Source organism: Pseudorca crassidens, chromosome 11 (assembly GCF_039906515.1).
Source record: "Pseudorca crassidens isolate mPseCra1 chromosome 11, mPseCra1.hap1, whole genome shotgun sequence".
Classification (NCBI taxonomy): Eukaryota; Metazoa; Chordata; class Mammalia; order Artiodactyla; family Delphinidae; genus Pseudorca; species Pseudorca crassidens.
Genome location: NC_090306.1, coordinates 5,584,035 through 5,606,267, shown reverse-complemented (window position 1 = coordinate 5,606,267; position 22,233 = coordinate 5,584,035). Strand labels below are relative to the sequence as shown.

The following is a 22,233-nucleotide window of genomic DNA, read 5'->3' as shown; positions in this document are numbered from 1 at the left end:
ATAAAAGAAAAAGGAAGAACAGGACTGTGTGTGGAATTGTTTTCCAAGGCATTTTCATTGATCCTTCAGCCTTGGAATTGCCTTTTATGTGGTCGTTACTTTTGTGACCAGTTTACAAAGCTTTACTCCCTGTCTCATCGTCCTCAATTACAGTGGAAATTAGAAGATGGAAAAGATGATAAAGATCAGAAATAGAAGATGGAAAAATAAAACTAAAGATAATAACAATTCCGAATCACTCCCGTTTATCTGGTATTGTCACTTTCTTCTTTGTAGAAAATACATTGTTTTGAATGCCTACTTTGCAAAGCATTATGCTGCGTATACAAGATGTATGTATTGATTTATTTATAGTCCCGTCTTGTTCCACAAAATTTCTGAGGTGACTTACAAGAAAAACAATAAAACAGCATAATATAAATAATAAAGAAAGAAATAAGAAACAGGAAAAGCACAAATTAAAATAGAATGTTGAAACTAGGAGGAAAAAATAGACTACAGGGCTTCCCTGGTGGCGCAGTGGTTGAGAGTCCGCCTGCCGATGCAGGGGACACGGGTTCGTGCCCCGGTCCGGGAAGATCCCACGTGCCGCGGAGCAGCTGGGCCCGTGAGCCATGGCCGCTGAGCCTGCGCGTCCGGAGCCTGTGCTCCGCAGCGGGAGAGGCCACAGCAGTGAGAGGCCCGCGTACCACACACACACACACAAAAAAAATAGACTACAGATATGCAAACCATACGGCCCTCTAGCTTTTGCAGTTGGGCTGCAAATTTGACCTTGAACCGAAGTGAGAGGGGAATACAGTCAGTGGTGTAGCACTTCATGTCCTCAGCAACATCTTCTTATATAGAAATTTTTCTAAAGTCTCTCTAAAATTCCCTGCTTTCTTACATAGAATATATCAACATATGGTCTCTCTAGAAAGGCATACGTAAGCTTTTCTGTAGGATTCAGGATTATCCTTGAGAATACAAGGTTATCCAAGTTTCCTCAAGGATTACCTAAGTATTATTAGGGCTGTTTGCCCCACAGTCTCTGATGTTTTTGAATTCTTGACTCTGGTGACCTCCCTCCCTGAGTTTTGCTATTTCAAGGTTTGCCGTGCTATTTAGGACACAGAAAAACAAACTCATTAGAATTTGGGGTAAAGAGAGAGCGAAAAGGCATTGCGGAAGGATCTGGAGGATTCTGCTGGGCTAGGTACGTGACCTTAGGGAGTCGGTTGCCTGAGACTGAGAGACTTTTTCTTCTGGGTTCTCTGTTGTGAGAGCTGAGATAACCAGATAAGAGATCTCTGTACACATGAGGTCTTCCTGTACCCAAGATAGTAAGGACCCCTTGCATGTGTGTCATCGTATGCTTTGCAAAGCACTTTCACACTCTTTAGTCTCCTTTGATCCTTTAACTCCCGTGCAGAGTAGGTTCAACGGATATTAGATATTAACCACTTTCCCAACAGAGAGATTGACTTCGAGCCCAAGGTTAGAGGTTTGGAGCTGACGGAAACCCGAGTTTCTTGACTCTTCTTCAGTGCTCTTGTAAATTAATCAGTTAATAAACGGATAAAGTTATTGGGAAAGGTTTTCCAGCGAAGGTGGAAGCTGAGGTCTTCCCACTGTGACATCCATTCATTCAACAAATATTTATTCGTATTCTACGTATCATTCATGTTCTAGAACTGGGGACTAGAGTAGGGACTCAGACAGACACAGATCCGTGCCTTTACGGAGCTCACATTTGAGTGGCATTTGAGAAGAACGAATAAGCCACGTGGCTGTCTAGCGAGAGAGATGCGTGCAGGGAAAGCAAATGATACAAAAGACAGAAAGGGAACCACTCCAGAGAATCAGGTTAGGGTCCCAACAGGAGCAGATGACACACTCACATGACCACCATTCAGGGCAGGAATATCAACAGAGACCATGTACAAAGGTGTGGCCTGGCAGTTGGGGATGCCAGGCAGCATCGTGACCCGGAATTAGCGGGAGAGCCGTTACCCTCCGTGTACATGGTTCCCTGTGCTCTGCAGTAGGACCTTGTTGTTTATCCATCCTGTATATACTAGTTTGCACCTGCTAGTCCCAAACTGCATTTTCAACCCGCTCCCCAGGTGACTCTTAGGGACTCTAAAGGTAGACAGCGATGTGAGTGCAGGATGGGCTGCCACAGGCTTCTTGCCCTGCCTGCGTCTGGGAGTGGGGAGGGTAGTCCACGTGCTGGTCTTCTGGGCATCTGAATGTCACTTCCCCGAAGTCCTCGAACGAAACCAAGCCTGCTCTGTGAAGGGCTTAATCTTTGTTGCGGTCTTTCTAACATTTGCTATATGGACGTTCGCCGTTTGGTTCCTTTCAGTGTCCTAGCCAGCAGTAGGGTCTCTTGGACTTCCTGTCGCCTTTTTGTCTTTTCTTTACTTTTTTTCTTCTTTGGTGAAAGGAGGGGCAGCAGGATAAAAATTAGCAGAAGAAGGCAAAGAAAGGGGAGCTGACCTTGAAAAAGGATCGGCATTTGGTGACTGTCTACCTTTTAATTTGGGGGGTTTCTTCTGTGACCTCCCCGAGAGCCCGCTTGCCCTTTCCCTTTTATTTACCTGGGCAGTGAGGGATGGTGGGCTGATACACACGCCACATCCAGAGCCTGGAAGTACTTGTGAGTTTGGGGTCTGCAGGGTGGTGGTAGTCTGCGAGTCATCACGAGCTTGGCCCAGCCCGAGGGTGCCTCCTAATCAACGTAACGTCAGGTCAGCGGTCGGGTTCAGGACTGGGCCAGTTCACCCCATTCTGGAATGCCTTTCAAGTGCGCTTTACCGTGGAAAGAAGCCCAAGCTTCCTTGACTGACGCCTCTCCTGCTTCTTCATGTGAAAGTTGTTGCCTTTTCATGGACAGAAAATTACAGCTTGGTGGAGCTCCATTTTCCTAGATATTTCGGTGTCAGAGCCTTTAAACAAATGTATGCTTTGGGCATCTCCCCTCCCTACTCAGGAGACGATGTCTTAATTACTTTGACCGAAGCCAGATCATGTTGTGTGGTGTAAACATCTGGTTTATCATTCATCCAGCTGAACTGGTTTATATTTTGTCAGAAGAAAAGGCTTGGGATTAAAGGCATTTAAGTAATTAAGCACATGTCAAGACAACTGGGTGATGGGTAAATATAGTCTCTGTTCAGTGCACTGTCTGGGGGGCTCTGGTTTAGATTTACGTCCGGCTGGAATACAGGGATGAAAGCAGAACGCCGGGCAGACTGGGCCCTGTTCTGGGGGGAATCAAAACCGAATGAGTTTTCGGGAGTTGAGCATCATCTCTCTAAGTACCTGTCCTGGTGTTTGGCCTGGAGGGGCAGAGCTGCAGTCCCTATCACTCGGGGGCACTTGTAGATTTCGTGAGATTTTCACCTTGGGAGGCGGACCAGAAACCGTGCTTTGGGTCAGCCTTTGTGTCCAGGAAACCAGAGATGTCTTGGAAGCTAAATGCGAGGCCTTAGGTTTTATATTCCGAGGGTGTTTTCAGGTACCAGTCCCAGGGCCTGAGCCCACCCTGCTCTGGTCCTTGACCCTGACCCCGGATTTGCAGAGGCCCAGTGTTGCTGGGCTTGGCAGAATCAGCAGAGCTGTGGCCAGTGCTGGGCAGAGAGAAGATGTGAGCCTTTTCCCTGGGGAATTGTGGTTCTAAGCAACAGGTGTGAAGTACCCGGTGACCTGAAGGGACTTTGGGGATCAGTAAAGAAGTCCTCGGTGGGCCACGCTTTGTTTGGGCCGAGGCCCTGCTTCTCTTTGGGGCGAGAGGGGAAGGAAAATGTTCTCAGTGCTTTCTGCTTCTGGCTGGCTCTCCTTCTGGGAGTAGGAGGACAAAAGATTGGGTCTCAGATCTCTCTCCCTGGGTCTAGAGCAGAGAGGAAGGACTTTGGAAGTCATCCTGAAGAAGAAAGCTTTGCCGTTATGGCCAGATGGAGGATGCATGATGGAACCAATTAGCCCTTTTTGCTGAAAAGAAAGGAAAAATTCAGAATTTCAATTTTTTTTTTAAAGTTTGATTATTTTCTTCTTTCAAACTGATTTCCATGCTTGTTTGGGGGTAGAATCTTGGTGTCTGAAGTCTGTGGCTGAGAGACCAAAGCAGTTCCCATTCTTGGATGAAGTTGTGGATAAACAGTTGCTTTTCCACTTGCCTCTCCCCCTCCCCATTCCTCTTCCTTTCGTGTACCATCCGCTCCCTCTGCCCAGCAGCCACTGACGGGATGGCCCATAAGATACCACCTGAAGAGGGGGAGGTACACAGCCATGGGGCAGAGACACAGTCAACGACAGCATCTTGAAGCTCTGGCTATCTGGTTTAGGACAGTTCAGGTTTGATGACCTGAGTCATCTTGGTTCCTCTCTTACGAAGCAGACTAGTCAACCAGAGTTTAAGTTTCCTTCATCAGCGTCGGTTGCCAAAGAAAACTGGAGTAGCGGGTATGCAGATGCCCGTGATACACGGGAAGAGACGCTGCGATCACTTTCGCCATAGGGCTGCTTACTCTTTTGGGTAACAACCGTCATCCCTTTTGTGTTCGCAGCAGTGAGGCGGGAGCCCTGGGAGACTCCAGTGAGGGGGCGTGCCCCCTGCCTCAGGGACCTTGCAGGCCTTCGGAGGGCAGCAAACAAGGCGTGGACAGCATTCTAGAAGTGAAACTGACATTCAGTGCCAAGGAACTTTGTTCCAGATGAGACGTAGGGTGCACAGCTTTAGACCTCCGACGGTTCGAGATCTTTTTTGAAGCTCTGGTGGCAGGACCCAGGAGTTGAGGTTGTCGGCCCAGTGCTGTCAGACGCTGGGCTCCTCTAAGCAAAGCTGAGAATGAGCAGGGGAGCTCCACGCCTGCTGAACTTTTCCACGCAGTTTGGCGACTGTCTTCAGGGTATATGCTGCCGCCTTGGCAACCAGGGGGTGGGTATGGGTGCAGGGATGGGGTTGGGTAGGGCGTGGGGTGCGGTCTAGCTGGAGCCCTGCCCGCCTGTGGTGCTTCAGCCTGTATCCATGGAGACAGCTTTGAACCACCCCCGCCCCCTCCCGGCTCGGGATCCCTCCCCTTGATGATTGTAGGGTGGCTACACGTTGCTGTGGTTATGGCTCTTGAACTGATTAATGATGCTCAGAGTGAAATTGTAGTCCTCGGAGGAAGACGAATCTGCAGCTCCTTCAGCCCCGGGGCCCCTCTCCCCAACCCTTAACTCCCTACACCCCCCCTCCATCCCCCATCTCCGCCCCCTCCCCCCAGTTATTTCTGATGTTTTCTGTGCATGCCGAGGAGGAGACGTAAAATCAGGAAAGGACTGGCCCTTGGGTGACGCCGCAGCCCTGAAATCTCAGCTCTCAACTCACTGGAAGAGTGGCCGCTTCTGCCAGGCGCCCCTGCAGCCTCCTGAGGGCCTCTGCTCCCACGTGGGCCCCTGGCCAGCCGTTCTGGCATCCCAGGGGAATAGGGGCATGGTTTGAGGAAGAGGAGGCTGATGGAGGGAGGAGGATTGTTTGAGAACCTCTGAGCCTCCGGGCACACGATGGGGCACTGACTGGGTGGGGGAGGTGGAAAACCATGAATTTTCACGAGTCGCTGTCGTCTAGCTTTGTCACGCAGCCTGGCCCATCTCTCCAGGCTCGTTTGCAAATGCAGATTACTTAGCATTTGGACGTCATGGGTGTTTCCCTCCAAAATCGAATTTCTCCTCTTCACACTACTGTCTACAGCGTCTCCGGAAAGAATGGTTCAGGGCAGAAAGCGTGCTTGAGACGAGGGAAATCACTGTGTATCAGAGACCCCGCCCCCTGCCGCCCCCCTGCCCCCCACTGAATGTGCATCCCCGCAGGCAGGGTCCTCGAGCTGATGAGATATGATCCCTTCCATCTGGGAGCCAGCAACCCAGGGCAGACTGTCCGGAGTGACAGAACATACAGGGCATGTTATAGTCTCTGAATCCAAAGGTGAATGAAATGAGGGAGTAGTAGTGGCTCTGTGCTGGACAGGAGCTTCTCTGTGGTGAGTATATTGGAGTTACAGGGATGGAGCCACTCCTTCACGTAACATCTGTTTAGTAGGGTCTGCTGTGTGTGTGCCCAGTGCTGTGGAATACTGTCGGGATTAAAAAAAAAATGGATCCCCTGTCACGCGGTGTTCCAACTTTGTGGTCTCAGGACCTCTTTACACTTTTAAAAATCATCGAGAGCGCCTACAGGGCTTTCATCTAGGTGCGTTATATTGATCAATATTTGTTATATTTGAAGTTAAAATTGAGAAGAGTTTAAAGTACAAGGATACGCAAGCCCACATTCCATTAGCTGTCCGGGGATGATGTCATCACAGGTCACAAAACTCCGCGGTAGACTCGTGAGAGAATAGGAGTATAAAAGCAAACAGTGTCTTAGTACTACTATAAAAATAGTCTGACCTTATGAACCCCCTGAAAGGGTCATGGGGACACCCGGGGTTCCCCAGGTCACACTGCCCTAGGGATCTAATGGTCCAGGCAGGTCAGTCGTGGACCATAATGCACGCTGCCTCGTGAAGGAACAGGGAGGGGCCGGAAGTGAGTTCAGATGAAGTGCGGTGGGATGCTCTGACGGACGTGTTTATTGATTATAATTACAGTAATCCCTGTGGTCATTCCTATGCCGGTCACTGAACACAGATATTCTCAGCACATGGCTGTGGCCATGGAGGCAGTGGTGGTGAGGGTTCCGGGACCAGAGGGATCTGAGTGTACGAGGACAGGACGGACGTGACGTTTGAGAGAGCGTATCTGCTATTTAATCATAACTTTGCATTTGGGAAATGAAAAAATACTGTTCTTATGCTGAGAAGTCAAGCCCGAAAGGAACTTCTTGACTGGGAGGATCTGGAGGGGTAGGGCTTCTCAGCTGAGAGGTGGGGCTGGGGGAATTAGTATTTATCAGAAGACCAAGGTCAAGTTGAGAAACCCCTGCCCTACAGTTACCGTTTTCATCTTCCTTCTTCTGCAGGTATTAATTCTCTGATAGCAAATAATATCTACGAGGCTGCCTACCCCCTGCACGACGTGAGTACCGCCTCCATCAGTCAGCAGGGTGAACACTGCAGACGACATGGTGGTGGGTATACGGGCGGGGAGGCAGGAGGGAATGACGACGCTGAACCACCTGGGCTGGCTCCGGACCACTTGTGAATGAAAATAATCCCCAGTTGATTTTTGCCGGTTGTCTCAAACTGTTTCCGTTATTTCCCCGATGGAAGAACGAACTGGTTTTTGTCTGGGCTTCCCTGCACTCCCTGCCTTGATTTTGAGGAAAGTGTGAGAAGACAGATAACGGCGTGTGGAGGGTTAAAGGGAGATGGAGAAGGTGGGTGGATAGCGGGGAGCGCAAGTCCCAGACCTGGATAACGCAGGCTGGACCGTCAGGCCCTCAAATGACTGAAAGTGATATTTTATATGTGATAGCTTTGTGTGGATATGAAATTCCTCATCCTATGCGAGGATGTATTAAGCGTCAGATCTTTTTTCTATCTTGACCTATTTTAAGGATGTCTCTCAAAATCCCTTATACTGTTGTTTGGTTAAGAAAACGGAGAGACTGTAATTAAAGCTTTTCTCGGCTGCGAGGAATGTTATAAGCATCCTATAACATAATGCAGTGATATTCTTCAAGATGGTTCGTGAGGAACTGAACTGGCCTGTGAACTCGGTGCCCCCAGGCTGCCCTGTCCACCCCATCGGTCGCTTTAGCATCTATCCCGCAGCGGTATCAAATGAGACCCCTGGGGTGGGGACCCCTGAGTGCCCGCAGGAATTTCCCAGGTGACCTTTTCTCCTCGCCAGCATCCTTGCTGTGGGCACACGCGAATTGAGGTTCTGCCGGGTATGGCCAGGGCGCAGGGGTGTTTTCCTGATGTGCTAGTCCGTTTCCAGGTCGGGTTCTGCTGTTGCATTTGCTGTGAGGAGGTGCAGGGGGGTCTCTGAGGCCTGTAAGGGGAGCTGCCCTGGGTAAGAAGCTGCCCACAGGAAACACAGCAGGTGCTGGCGACCAAGGAAGCGGACCGGTGTCTCCTTACATGTCATGCTCTTCACCTTCCTTAAATGGGAATGAAAGAAAGGGATAACGTTAGAAAATTTAAAAGAAAACCCTGTCTCTGTTTTTGATCATTCCATTGGCTTTCTCCTCCTACAGGGTGAATATGATAGTCCAGGGGATGACGTGAATGACAGAAAGGTAAGCCAGCCCGATGCTGCGCTCGAGGACCACGCGGGGGTGGGGGGCTGCGTAGACGTGTCCTGCGTGTTCTGTTTACTGCTTATCTATTCCCAGCTGTTCTTCCACAGCTCGCTGTCCCCAGGCGTTTGGAAATGTGAGGGCATTTCTGGTCGTTGACGTGACTGTGTATGGGGGTGCTGTTGACATTTAGCGCCCGGTGGACCGGTGATGCCAACCATCCTGAAATACATCCCACAGTCACACACAGAGGCAGTGTCCCTGCCCCTGATGACAAGAGAGCTTTGGCTGAGAAACACTGAGCAGCCAGATCCCTTCATTGATAGATGGGGAAACTGAGGCTCAGAACGATTGTGCACCTTGCCCATGATGACACTGCTACCATAAACAGAGAAGGGGCTAGTGCCCCTCTGACCCTCAAATCTAGTGTTCCTGCTAAAAATATACCAGTATCCATGCCGTTATGGCTTGTTTGGGGAGGGTCGCCCTTAGGTTATTCTTATCCTCTCTGTCGAGGCAGACAGGTAGGATACAGCCATTCCCAAATGATAGATGAGAAACCTGCATATTCCGGGCGGCTAGAAATAGGTTATATTTAAGGGAGGGAAAAGGGTCCCTTTGGAGGATCCCCCCTATGCCAGTCACAGCTCCTGCCTGGACAGCTCTTGTCCCCAGCCCTCCATCTAGATCCTGTTTCTTCTGTTTCCTGGTACTCTAGGAGCATGGGTTCCACCCTTCCCACCACGGCACGATGCTCTGAGCATCACCCAGCCTCTTTAGTGGGGGCTGCCCGTCTGGCCATCGCCCTCCTGCCATCTTCCCACCCAGGTCCCCCAGCCTTCAGCGACTCTGGTGAACAGACGAGGGTGGGCGAGGGTGGGCGGGATGAGGAATAGGAGCCCGTGTACCCCCTCCCCACACTCTGCTGTCTGGAAAATCATTCATCCCCCAAGTTGCTTTTGAGCAACCTTCTTTTTGTCCAGCCTATTAGTCCCTGTTATGAAGTGTTAAGTATTAAAAACATATAAAGGCCTTTTCCAGAAATACTGCTGTGATTGCTTACATATGTCCCCTGCTCGGCCTGCCCAGGGAATCTGCTGTAGTTTTTCCATGTTTTAACCTCATCTGTTTTCTATCTGATGCTAATAGTCTCAGTGGTGTTTAATTTCCTGAAAAGTCCCGGATCAGATTTAAAGGAAAAGGAGGAAGCCTTTCTCCCCACATCTCACCTCCCTGGCCCCAGCCATTTTCTGTCCGCCTACTTTTTCTTGTCACATTACTCCCCTTTAAAGAGCGATCACCACCTACTGCCCACCTAAGTGACCCCCTGCTGGGTGGGTGGTAACCCTCAGCCCCTCAAGGTAGAACACTTTACAGGAACATTCCAGAGATCAGGAGCACACAGTACTCCTGGGAAAACTCAGCCAGCCCCCGGTTACCTGCACAGAGGCAGAGAGAAGCAAATTGTGGACCATCCAAAATATATGTACCTTTGCCTGGAATGATATTATATTATCGTTAACAATAAAACCTTCTAACAAAACGTTTCCCTCCCAGGAATTGTTTCGCTTAGGCAGTGCTGCCTCCTCCCAGTGCACGCCCCAAAGGATGGGATGGGTAGAATCTGGCAGGCAGAGAGAGACCAGCCAGGACACAGCTCATCTTGGTGGTGGCTCGGTGAAGGTGGACAAGTGTCTCTGGAAGACAAGCAGCCCATTCCTTGTGGCTTTTCCTTGGGTTTGCCAGCCAGTCCTGGCCTCCTTGTTTTCCTCTGCCGGGGTCGTGGTTAGGGAAATAACGTTTGCTGTGATGGGAAATAAGAGAAACCAGGAGTGAGAGTGAAAGCTTTTTTCTGTCCATTTGGCTTGGGAGGCGGATACCCAGCACGGCAAGGAGACCGGTTCCGATGTCCATGAAAAGATTGTCCCGTCAGGACTAAAACCCTGGTGTCCAAATTCCAGCCAGTGCCACCAGCAGGTGGACACGGTCTTTCACGTATGGCAAGGGGACCTCTCACTGCCGTGCTGGCTTCCTTCCTAGCCCTTCAGAGGCGTATGGGTGGGACCTGAAAGGTATCTTGAAAGAACCAGCTGAAATCTCTGTATAAGTGCAGTACATTTATTCGTATGTGTTACATTGTAAGAGTCTATGTTCTTCCAGAGGCTGCGGGGAGGGTTTTGGTTGGGTGCAAGGGAGAACCCTTGAAGTTGGTGCTGGAGGAGGTGGAGAAGGGTTGAGAACTGATGGGAGATCGCCCCCTGGGGGCCTTTAGGGGTGATCCGCCCATCCTGCCCGTACCTGGGGTTCGCCTCCTTCTTCCCTGCGATTTGTGGCTGTTCCGGGGATGTGCCTTCCCCGCAGCTCGCCTAGTGCGGCCTGCAGTCTCGATGACTCAGCCCCCTCCCAGAGGGTAATTCACGAGAGGCTCCCTCCCTCTGGAGAGCAGGGGTTTCTTGCCTTTCTAGAGAGCTGGGCTGCGAGGGTGTGGATGGGCCCCTCCCACTGCCAGCACCCACCTCATTCCACATCCGCCAGACTTACCTGCTTTTCTCAGGCATCCCAGGGGAGGGACTGTCACCATCTTCCAGGGGCTGACTGAGTCCCACCAGCTCCCCGTGGCTTCCCTGCCCACTTACAGGGAACCCGAAGCACAACCTGGAAGATACTCATCTTAAACTTTAGAAACTTTAGCAGTTTCTAAACCCTTGGTCCTGAATTTTCCAGCTTTTGCAGATGATTATCTCCTCTAGTGGGCAGTTAAAAAGTCAGTCTTGTCTTTCTGACGGGAAAGGTACTTTTCTTCTTGGTTTCACTTGAGGACTAGTTTTCCCATCCTGCACAACTCCCATTTTACTAATGGGGAAGTGACCTGCCAAAAAACCCAACAGGTCATTGCAGGATCCAGAGGTAGAATTCCATCCTCTCCCATCCTGATCCACCCTGTCCCATCAATGCCTCTGAGCCGGCTACAGCTGGCGTCTTTCTGTCTGTCCCAGGTCCGGCTGCTCTCTGAGGAGCCTGTGGCCTCAGGGAGGGCCCCGAGTCTCGGGCATCTTGCCGTTCTCTGGCGTTGCAGATGGTTTTAACAGTTGGGTTCTTTATGGTCCCATGAAATACTTAAGCCAACTGACCGATGTGACCCTAGGAAGCCAACCTGGCCTCCTGTATGCTCTGATCCATCAGAGGGTGTGGTCCCCTTGTTGCTTCCTGCCCTGAAGGTTGGGGTCAGACCCACATGCTTGGAATTACATTCGAGGCCTCCGAAATCAGGCTCTGTGAGAAGGAGCTGCAGAGCCTCCTGGCTCTGTTCGCAGGAGCTGCAGAGCCTCCTGGCTCTGTTCGCAGGCTTGGCCGGTAGGTGAAGAGGACATGGCATAACTCTGAGGGAGAGAGTGTATTTGCTAGGAGCTCATTAGAAAGTTCTAGACTCTGCAGGTTTAAAGGGACTGTTGCAGGTTACCCTGGTTGTCCTCTTGCACTTGACGCACACAGGCTCATCCCTGTTGACTGCCGGTCTGTCCCAGGACCCTGTAACCCGGGGCTTAGCCTGATCCACCTGGTCTCGAACTGTGTGATTAAACATTTGTAGAGACAGGGAAGGGTCTACAGCACCCTCCCTCCCATGCAGAGCTGTGCGAGCTGGCCCGGCAGAGCCACATGGGCGGTGGGCAGGCATCGTCGCATCACCTTCCAGGTTTGACGCCCTGGAGCTCCAGCTCTTCCAGGGGTTGCCTGGTGATCTCCTCTGCTGTGTCCATCTGGCCCGTCTGGAACCACTCTTGTCAAGGTCAACCATGGGTCACTGGGTCCAAGGTCACCTCTTGGTTCTCCTCCAGCCTGACCCGTCAGCCATATTTGACCCAGATGCTCACCTTCTTCCCTTGGAATCCCATGGTCCCTTGGCCTCCAGGACACCACCCACTTCTAGTCCGGTGCCGTGTCCCATTGTTCCTCTGGCGCTTCTGCTGCTCTTCATCATCCCCTTGACCTCTGAACGGTGGAGCACCCAGGGCCCCGGCGTCACGCCTCTTCTCTACCTCTCTCTCTTTGACAGTTGCATCCGTAACTTGATGACTTTACAAATCATGTCTTCTCTGACTCTGGACTCTCCTTTGAACTCCAGACTTTTTCTTTTATTTTGTGGTACGCGGGCCTCTCACTGTTGCAGCCTCTCCCGTTGCGGAGCACAGGCTCCGGACGCGCAGGCTCAGCGGCCATGGCTCACGGGCCCAGCTGCTCCGCGGCATGTGGGATCTTCCCGGACTGGGGCACGAACCCGCGTCCCCTGCATCGGCAGGAGGACTCCCAACCACTGCGCCACCAGGGAAGCCCCCCCCCCCCACCGCCAGTCCTTTCTAACTGGGGTTATGTCCCAAGATTCTCCCCTTGCTCAGCGCCAGCCTTCCGGCTTCCCTCTTCATCCTAGGACGTGCCCTTTCCTCTAGGCCTTGGCACAGAAGGAGTGTTCTTCTAGCTGCAACATAACCACCTACTTCCTTCAGGTCTCAGCCCAAATGTCACCTCCTCAGAGAGGCCCTCCCTTGCCATCCTTTTCTTTTTTTTTTTAATACCTATCAATAATTACTTGATTTTTAAAATTATTTTGTTATTTTATTTTTTAAAAAAAATTTTATTGGAGTATAGTTGATTTACAATGTTGTGTTAGTTTCAGGTGTACAGCAAAGTGAATCTGTTATACACATATCCACTCTTTTTTAGCTTCTTTTCCTGTATAGGTCATTACGGAGTATTGAGTAGAGTTCCCTGTGCTGTACAGTAGGTCTTTATTAGTCATCTATTTTATATATAGTAGTGTGTGTATGTCAACCCCAACCTCCCAGTTTATCCCTCCCCACTTTCCCCCTTGGTAACCGTAAGTTTGCTTTCTACATCGGTGACTCTATTTCTGTTTTGTCAATGAGTTCATCTGTACCATTTTTTTAGATTCCACATATGAGTGATATCATATGATATTTGTCTTTCTCTGTCTGACCTACTTCACTCAGTGTGACAATCTCTAGGTCCATCCATGTCCCTGCAAAATGGCATTATTTTGTCCTTTTTATGGCTGAGTAATGCTCCATTGTATATATGCACCACGTCTTCTTTATCCATTCCTCCGTCGATGGACATTTAGGTTGTCTCCGTGTCTTGGCTATTGTAAATGGTGTTCCCTTGTCATCCTGTCTAAAATAGCACCCTACCCCGCTCTTCATATTCTACCCCCTACCTTGATCTATTTTTCTCCGTGACATTTATAAGTTAATATTTGTCTCTGCACACAAGGGGTAATAAGCCCCATGATGGCAGTGACTTGGTCTGGTTTACTGCTTTAGCCAGTGTCTGGACAGGGCCTGGCACAAGGTGGATATTCAGTCAGTACTTATTAAATGAGTGAATAAATGAACGCCAGGGCTCATCTGGCTGGACTCAGCAAGGCGAGGGAGTGAAGAGCGAGGGGTTTTGCTTGGTAGGTGCAGCACACCCAGAGTGTGATGAAGATCACCTTTACTATTGGGGGAGGACAATAGCCTCCTGCCTTTGGAGTCTCCCTGTGGATATCTCATGGGAATTCTCCTGGAAGCTGGGCTTTGGGGATTCGATTTTGACTTGCCAGGATGGCTTTGGTGGGGAGGGGTGTGTGTCAAATGTTGACTTGCTAAAGCTGAATAACGAAAGGTGAATAGTTGTCTGCTGTACCTCTAATCTGGTTCTCTGTTTTTTTTTTTTGTTTAGCTGCTGTATCAAGAATGGGCACGCTATGGGGTGTTTTATAAGTTTCAGCCTATTGACCTCATCAGGTAAGATGTGGGAGGGGACTCTTGGGAGGACCCAAAAGGTCTCTGCCAACTGTCTTGGCTCCTGGAAGTGTGTTGGCCGAGCAGAGGGCTTGGCTGTTCTAGGCTGTGACGCCCCTGCTCTGTGTCCTACAGGTGGGGAGCCAGCTCCTGGGTGGGGGAGGGCAGTGGCAGCTGTGGGGCAGCAGGTAATGTGGACGGATGTTCCATGACTTGCCTCTTGGGGTCTTCAGCACTGTGGTCTCTCCCTGCCTGCTCTTGTGGGGAGAGGAGTGAGTAGAGTTCTCTCTTTTATTATCGTCCCTCAAATTTGCCTAGAGAAGAACGTGGGTGAAGCAGATCCTTGGGTCATTCCCAAGTAGCCACAGTATTGACCAAGAGAAGGGAAGACCCGGCACATTGTATAAGGGCTAAGCCAGCTGCTCTGAGTGGAAATGCAGGCTTTTTATGGCTTCTCCAAAAAATTGGAAGGGAGAAGAGAACTGGGTCCTCAACCTCTCCCTTCCGTGCTGCTCCTAAGATGATGCCCTATTGCCTTGGGGATTTCCCCAGTTTCTACAGAACATGGGTGAAAAGCTTTTTGAAAGAACTTTCTAGAAGGCAGTAGGTCTGAGTAGCCTCAAGTGGGTTGAGGGCTCTAGGAACTCCACGGGCTGTTGAAGCCCCATCTCTTTCCCAGCTGGCATGTTGGGAGGACCCCTGTGCAGTGGGGGACCACCGGGCTGAGTGGGGCCTGGAGACTGGGGTCTTGCCCAGGCTTGGCCACTAGGGGCGATTGTTGCTCTGGTCAAGTCGCGTCCCCGCTTTGGTCTTCGGCATCCTGGTTTTCCGAAACTGGGAGCCTGAGCTAGGGCTCTGCGGGGGAAATTGATAGAGCACGCTTGTTTGGAAACTGTGGGGACCCTCGGCCCTGTGCCTGACACAGTGGACTCGCTGCCACTCAGTCACCTGTGGCTCACTTTAATGAGCTGATTCATCAGCCAGCAAACTCAGAGAGTGTTCCGGGCTGCTCGCCCTGGGCTGGGACCGCGAGAGGGGTGGCCGCCAGAAGGATCGAGTCCAGAGGGAGGGATTCCAGCTTCTTCTTGGAAGAAGGCAGCAGGCTGGGAGTCACAGTTTGGGCAGGCTCACCTCCCACGCAGAGATGGGATGGCCCTCCCAGGGAACTGGGAGCTCAGTTGGACAGCAGGTGTTTGTTCCAGCTGAAGACCGTTAGCCGAGGGGCTGGGGTCGGGGAGCAGGGCCACAAATGCCGGTGACCGAGGCCCCCTCACCCTGCACCTCCCGTCCCCTGGCGGCCTTTTGTGAGGTGCGGCCACCTAGACTGTTCTCTGGGCCACACCAGGGCTGCTTCCCCCGTGCCTCGTGGGCTTTGATCATCCTCTCTGCCTCTCTGGTGGCCACCCACGCTGTCGCCTGTTTTCTCCAACTATTCACTCCTTTTGAAAAAATACGATACCAGAAAATAAAAATTCTCCCTCCCGGAGAGCCCCACGTTTTCCTCCGGAGACTTCGGGTGACCGGCCGCCAGCTAAGTGGGCAACGGCTCCAGCGTGCCCTCCGTTTCAGCCACCGGAGCAGCCTCACCTGCGGGGGAAGAGGTGCCTTTGGAGCAGATCCTGGCTTTGGGGTCTGGCGGTTCCCGAGGACGCAGAGCCCAAAGCTGTCCAGACGGGTGCAGTGTGCTGTGGGGCTGGGGGCTGTCCACTGCCGCTTCCTCACCTGCTGCACAGTGCCAGTGGCCTGGATGTGGGGCTCGGACGCGCCTGGAGCCTCGGACATCTTTCAGACACTGGCTGGAGGGGAGGGGATGGGACACAGGTAGTATGGGGGCTGTAGTGGAGGACTGTGGCCTACCCAGAGGGGTGAGGAACTTACTCTGCTGCAGAGAGACGAGGGGACTGTAGTGGGGAGAGAGGGAAGGGACAGAGGCGTTGGGGGCATAGGTGGGTAGCAGAGGCAGGGAAGCCAAGAGCAGGCAGCTGGAGAGGAAACTGGGGTGGCGGGTATGGGTCTCCCCGCACTCAGCCGGCTCCCCCTAAGCTCGTGTGTCCACGTCACCTCCTTCCTCTCCGCCATCTGCCAGTCCCCGGTCTGACCCCAACTCCTGTGGGTGTGTCTTCAGCGCCACTTCCCTCTGCTGCCACTTCTTCTCCATCCTTCCTGCCTTCACCTGTCGGGACCTAGCGGCCCACAGGGCCCAGCCTGAGGCCACCCTGACCCTGTGGTTCCATCGCGGCTCATGCCTGTGAACTGCGCCCTCTTGGTGCTCACGTAGGAATTGCACCCATGTGGTCAGTGCTGAAGCATCCGCAGAGGCAGGGGGGTCCAAGTTGAAGGTACGCCCTGCAAAGGCCCAGCCGAGCTGTTTCCCGCCCGTCGCCTTGGGCCCCCAGCTCCTCATTGGCAGCCCCGAGCGCTGCTTCTCTCCCGGTGCCCACGGTTTGGAACATTCGAAAGCACGGAGCAGCTGAGAGCCCAGCGGGGTGGGAGATCCGTTGGCACGTAAAGCTACCCTTCCCCTTCCGCAACCCTTCAAGCCTAAACTTGAGATTTAGGGTTCGAGGCTCCTTTCCCAGGTGTGTAAAGTGGACAGAGGGGGAGCAAGATGCCCCTTCCCGGGGCTTCCCTGGTGGCGCAGTGGTTGAGAGTCCGCCTGCCAATGCCGGGGACGCGGGTTCGTGCCCCGGTCCGGGAAGATCCCACATGCCGCGGAGCGGCTGGGCCCGTGAGCCGTGGCCGCTGAGCCTGCGTGTCCGGAGCCTGTGCTCCGCAACGGGAGAGGCCAGAACAGTGAGAGGCCTGCGTACCGCAAAAAAAAAAAAAAAAAAAAAAAAAAAAGATGCCCCTTCCCTGCACCCCGCGCCCCTCCCCCCGCAGCTGCATGGGCATCCAGGCCCAGCAGGCTGCACTGTGAGATTGCTGATGGCGCTCCCAGGCCAGCAGAGCTCTCCACCCTGAGTCATACCCTTGCTCTAGAAACCTCGGGGCCTGCAGGCCTGAGTGGAGTGTGTGTGTGTGTGTGTGTGTGTATGTGAGTTGCCTGGGAAGCTCCCCAGGGAGGTATCCAGTAGTGACCCCTCTCACAGAAGAATCTCCTGGGAACTCCGAGCCCGAAGCACTTGTGCCCTGGAAGAAACAAGGTGTGTGTTGGAGCCAGTGGGGGAGATGATGTTGTAGCTGGAGGGAAACGGCCCTGCTAGTCCCTAGGGGCCACCTGAGTGTCCCTGCAGGCGGAGGAGTAGATTTCTGCCTGCACGGCCCTGGGTTAACTCCCCGACATCCCAGGAGGGAAATGGCCTTTATTTTCTGGGGAACCCGGGAGGCTGGGCCTTTAGGCTTGACTAATACGGGGTGATCCCGTATTAGTCAGCGCCCTGCCCTGTCTTTTCACTGAAATGAACATCTGCTCACGGGCATATTTTCTTAGCTGGGAGGTTTTGATATGGATGAGATGAAACAGCAGGCTCTGGACATCTGAGTTAGGTTTAGCTGCTCACCGCGCTTGGCTGAAGCTGGGATGCACAATTGTATTCTCAAGCATCTGCGCTGCCTGTGACCGCATGTGGAGGAGACGTGCCCAGAAGTCCGCCGGGCTCGGGGGCTGTGCAGCTGTGGACTTTGGGGAATGGGCCAAGGGCATCGTACGCGGGCAGCATCCACTGTGTCAAGTCGGGATGACAGTTTAGAGAGGGGTAAACGGCTCTTCCTCGTTCCCTCCTCTTTCAGGGATGCCATTTCCCCAGGGAGGCTTCCTAAGGTCAGGCCCTGGGCGTGAAACCCATCCCTGTGGCAGGTCTGGAGTCCTCTCAGAAATGTCCTGCTTCCTCAGTGACCTAACAGTGGTATCTATGCCATTTCAAGAGCCTTTGGGCATCACCTGTGGACAGCAAGAGTGGCACTGTGCCTCCACCTGGCTACACGTCTCTACCATCCTGGACTTCCAGCCGCCTCCAGCCCCACCAGTGCAGAGCCCATCCAGGACCTCGGCATCACAGGAATTGGCTTTTCCTCCTCCTGATAAAAGGCAGAGGTGCTTGCTCTTGCCAGAATTCCCCAGAAAGGCCACTAGAAGGTTGCGTGATTTGGTGCATACCTCTGTGTCTCTGAGCCCCACTGCTAACCTCCTGAAACACGACGCATCCACATCCCTCCAGGAGGGAGATGGAGGAAGCCACATTCTTTCTTAGGAGGCTTCTCAGCAGGCCAGGCTCAGGAAGGACTGGCTGCAGCTGGTTTGGGGGAGGGAATGGAGAGGAAAAAATGTTGATCAACCTGTGATGAATTATTTCCTGAGCCCTGCTGCCTCCTCCTTGATCCTTCCCTGGGATTTATAAAGGCAGTTCAGCTCAATGCAGTAAACATTTACTGATGCTCACAGTGAGCAAATCTCTGGAGGCACAGCGAGATGTAGGGTGGAGTTTGCGTCCCTACGGATCTAGCAGTTACGTAGGGAGACAGACCCGTGGGAGGCAGGATGAATTGAGGGCTTTTCAGGACTGTCGTATATAAGTACTAACATGATAGGTTGGGACAACGGATGGAGAGTGGTTGCTACTAGCAGAATAGGGAAGACTTCCTAGAAGAGGTGGTGCTGGAATTGGAAACATTGCTTTCTGAAAGGCTGAGGTTAAAGGTCCTGAATGTGTCTTTGTCACCAGCCTGGGCTGCCCCGAATATGGACTTGTTGAGCCTGGTGTCGATGGCCAGAAATCACAGTGCCCCAAAGCCAGGTCCCTCCTGACTGTCAGTTGGAAGAGGTCAAGTCAAGAACTCGACTTGCAGATCTCGCCCCACCTGTATGGACTCTGTGCCAACCTGGCCCGTGTCCCTGGCTCTGACCTGTAAGTTAGCAGAGCATCCAGGCTTGGAAGGAGATGAGGCTGGACCCAAGAGAGGAAGCCAAGGAGTGGTGACGTGTGGGGCTAGCACCTTGGTATCTGCAGGTCTCATCCTTTGAAGTATTGGATTTAGCAGGGAAACGTTATGCAGGCTGGAAAGAAGTCATGTCTCATGGGCCTGAAGAAGATTTTTCCTTTACCTCTGAGGGCGTAGGAACATAGTAGACAGAGAAAAATAGGCAGTAGCTGGTTGAGGCGAGGCAGAAACAGGGATGACGACGTTCCGTGCAGTTATATTCTGGCCCATACAGAGTGGGAAATAAGTCAAGCTGTTTATAAAATGTGAGGTGTCCCACTCTCCTTTCTCTCCCCCCTCCCTGCAGAGTGCCACTCCCCGCCAGGTCTGCACCCTCTAGAGGAGAGGAGTCGGCCTGGGGCTGCCAGTGGACCAGGAGTTGAATACGGTGCCCCCAGCTCTAGTCTGAGGCTGCACCCAAAGGCCGTCCTGGTCCCCTGAGGGTGGCCTCCCTGCCTTCCATGGCTGGTGGCTCTTGGTTCAGATCAAACTGAATCTTCCTTCCTGGAGTATCAGCCGTATGGTACCTGGTGGCTCCCAGGGCACCAGGAGGCTGCACGCGCATCCCCATGGCCGCCCAGGGTTGCACGGCCAGAGCTGGGACGGGGTGAGGGTCTGGTTTCCCAGCTCACTGCCTCCTTGACTCCCTTATGTCACATCCTATTTCCCAAGGGGAAGAGAAGCTGATATTAGCCTGAAAATATGTGACAAAGCTGTAATTTCCTATCCCCTTGGACCTTGTGTGCAGTAAACTCTCAGTTATCCAGAACCCCTGGGACCAAACCATGGCATCACAGAGGTGGGAGGAGCTTAGAGGCTGGCTGACCTCAGTGCCCCGCCGTGGAATGGGGAATTGAAGATTCCTCTCCCCGCATATTGATCGAGCAGATGCCCAGCCTCTGCACGATTTATCTTGTAATGGGGGAGATGCCTGGCCTCGGGGGCAGCTTGTTTGTCTGCTGGACATTTTTAGCCACTAGAAATGGTCATGGAGCCAGAGCAAGAACTCTGCTGATTTCCCTCTGTTTCAGTCCTGTTCTGAACAAGAGCATCCTATTGTGTAGGCCAGCCTTTAATTAGTTGAAAATAGCTCTCGCGTCCCTAACAGTTCTGCACGCATAACATGCCTGGCCTCGCTGTGTGTCCTCCTGTAGTGCGGGCTCTTCTGACAGCCTCATCCTCGTGATCATCCTCTTTGGGACCCACTGGCCTGGGAAAGTCAGAGCAGGGCCCTCCTGCACGCACACCTCACCTGGTATAGTTAAACTGACACCTGTTTGCACTGACCACATGTGAGACACTGGTGCTGCGGGGTAGAGATGAATTAAGCATGACCCCGTTCTCCAGGAGCTCAAGCTCAAAGTCAAATTCCCAAGCGTGTAGATGACCACGTGGCTTTTCTGGGAAATGGAGGGACAGACCGATGGAGAAAATTTTCAAAGAGTAACTGTGAGGCTATAGAAAACCAGGGTATAGAGAAGATCATGGGGGTGGGGGGAAGCTGACCCCCAGACCAGTCATCTGTGATGAGGGGGCTCAGGGCTGTCAGCTGTGCCTCAGGCAGAGATTTTTGGGGGTGACTCTGACTCTTTCTGGAAACATCCGTTGACGCATGGCAGCACCCACAGACCCCTGAAAACCTCAGAAAACATTTTAGGATCACGTCACTTAGGGATTTCCCAAATCGCGGCAAAACCTCATGTGTCCAAGTCAGGGTATCCTGCCTAGAGAAAAACCAGCCAGGCTAGAACTGTCTCAGGGAGGGAAAAGAAATGTAATCAAAGATGTAAAGAGGCAGCCGTTTGAAGACAGACTTAAAACAAAGAAGAGCTCCTACTCTAGGAAGAAGCGGAGACGGAGTGAGGCTGCACTTGTTAATTTAGAAGATGGATAGAGTGACTGTCCACGTGTTTATCAAACCCCGAGGGACCTGCCTAGGGACATTCCTCTAGACTGAGAGCAGTGGGTTAAGGATGAGAAGAACTCGGTTTTGGCTCCAGCCTTGATTCCAAGTGATATAATACTGGGGCAAGCCGTTCTCTCTCAAGCCTCCATTTCCTCAGCTATGAAATGGGCATCATAACACCTGTCCTACCTTCCCCACAGTATTATTGTGAGGATTACGGTATAGTTGTGCAAAGAGCGTGGTGATGGACACAGGTCTGGTTAGGTAGAGTTGTTATTTATCTGCTCCCTGGGGAAGTTATACTATTCCCTAAACTAGCAGAATTTTATATAGTTCTTTAGTTTGTCTTGACAAATATTGTATAATCATAAGACTATTTTTTTAACATCTTTATTGGAGTATAATTGCTTTACAATGGTGTGTTAGTTTCTGCTGTATAACAAAGTGAATCAGCTATACATATACATATATCCCCATATCCCCTCCCTCTTGCGTCTCCCTCCCTCCCACCCTCCCTATCCCACCCCTCTAGGTGGTCACAAACCACTGAGCTGATCTCCCTGTGCTATGCGGCTGCTTCCCACTAGCTATCTATTTTACATTTGGTAGTGTATGTATGCCCACGCCACTCTCTCACTTCAAGATTGTGTTTTTTTAAAGATTGTAAACCAGCATGCTGTATTCACATTGCGTGTGTGTGCTCTGTGCCTCCTAGCGACCCCGCCAAGTGGACGTTCTTACCTCTGTGTTACGGGGGTGAGGGGGTGGGGTACTGAGCTCAGGGAGATAGGAGCTTCCCGAAGCCACAAGCCAGCCCATCTGGGATTTAAACCCAGGCCTGTCTGACTCCAGAAACTGTGTGTTTGCCCTCGTACCACGTGGCTGGAGGTGACCCAGAGCGTCGTCCAGCCGGACGTTGGGCGAGCTGGGTTTTCAGATGCCTAGCATTAATCCCTTTGATCAGCACTCTGAGGGACAGCTGGCGTGGTCTGCGGAGGGGGGAGTGGGGCTCGCTGACCAGGTCACCCCCTGCTCTGCGATGGGCCATCCTCGTGAGCACCCCTGTCTCAGCAGGAGTGATGTGTCACTCGCAAGAGCTGTTTGTCAGGGGGCCCCCGAATGCCATGTTTTTGGTTTCTCATTTCTGCTTCTCAGAGTCTTTCTTTTCCCCGACTTCTTCCACGTCATCAGGTTGTCAGCTGTCACTTCTTGCTTTTGTCAACCGAGTAGGTTCCTTCCCGACTTCAGTTCGCTGCTCCGTCTCCGTCGCAGCTTTAGTAACCTGACCCCTGAGCAGGTAGCACTGTGCGCCAGGTAAGCCTCTTCCACAGCCTATCCTGGAGGCTGCCTCCTGGCAGGTGTGGGGTTTTGTGGAGGCTCTGCCTTTGTCATGGAAA

The 22,233-nt window shown here is 52.2% G+C and overlaps 1 protein-coding gene across 2 annotated transcripts in view; it reads left to right on the top strand.

The window, feature by feature from the left end:
• Window positions 1–22,233, top strand: part of ANO2 (anoctamin 2) — a 338,080-nt gene that overhangs the window by 104,223 nt on the left and 211,624 nt on the right. For both annotated transcript variants that reach the window (XR_010932208.1, XM_067695483.1), the window contains exons 8-10: window positions 6,992–7,047; window positions 8,174–8,215; window positions 13,952–14,016. Coding sequence is in view for 1 of the 2 variants with exons in the window: in XM_067695483.1 (XP_067551584.1) it covers window positions 6,992–7,047; window positions 8,174–8,215; window positions 13,952–14,016 (163 nt within the window). In the remaining variant the exon portion in view is untranslated. The remainder of the gene's footprint in view (window positions 1–6,991; window positions 7,048–8,173; window positions 8,216–13,951; window positions 14,017–22,233) is intronic.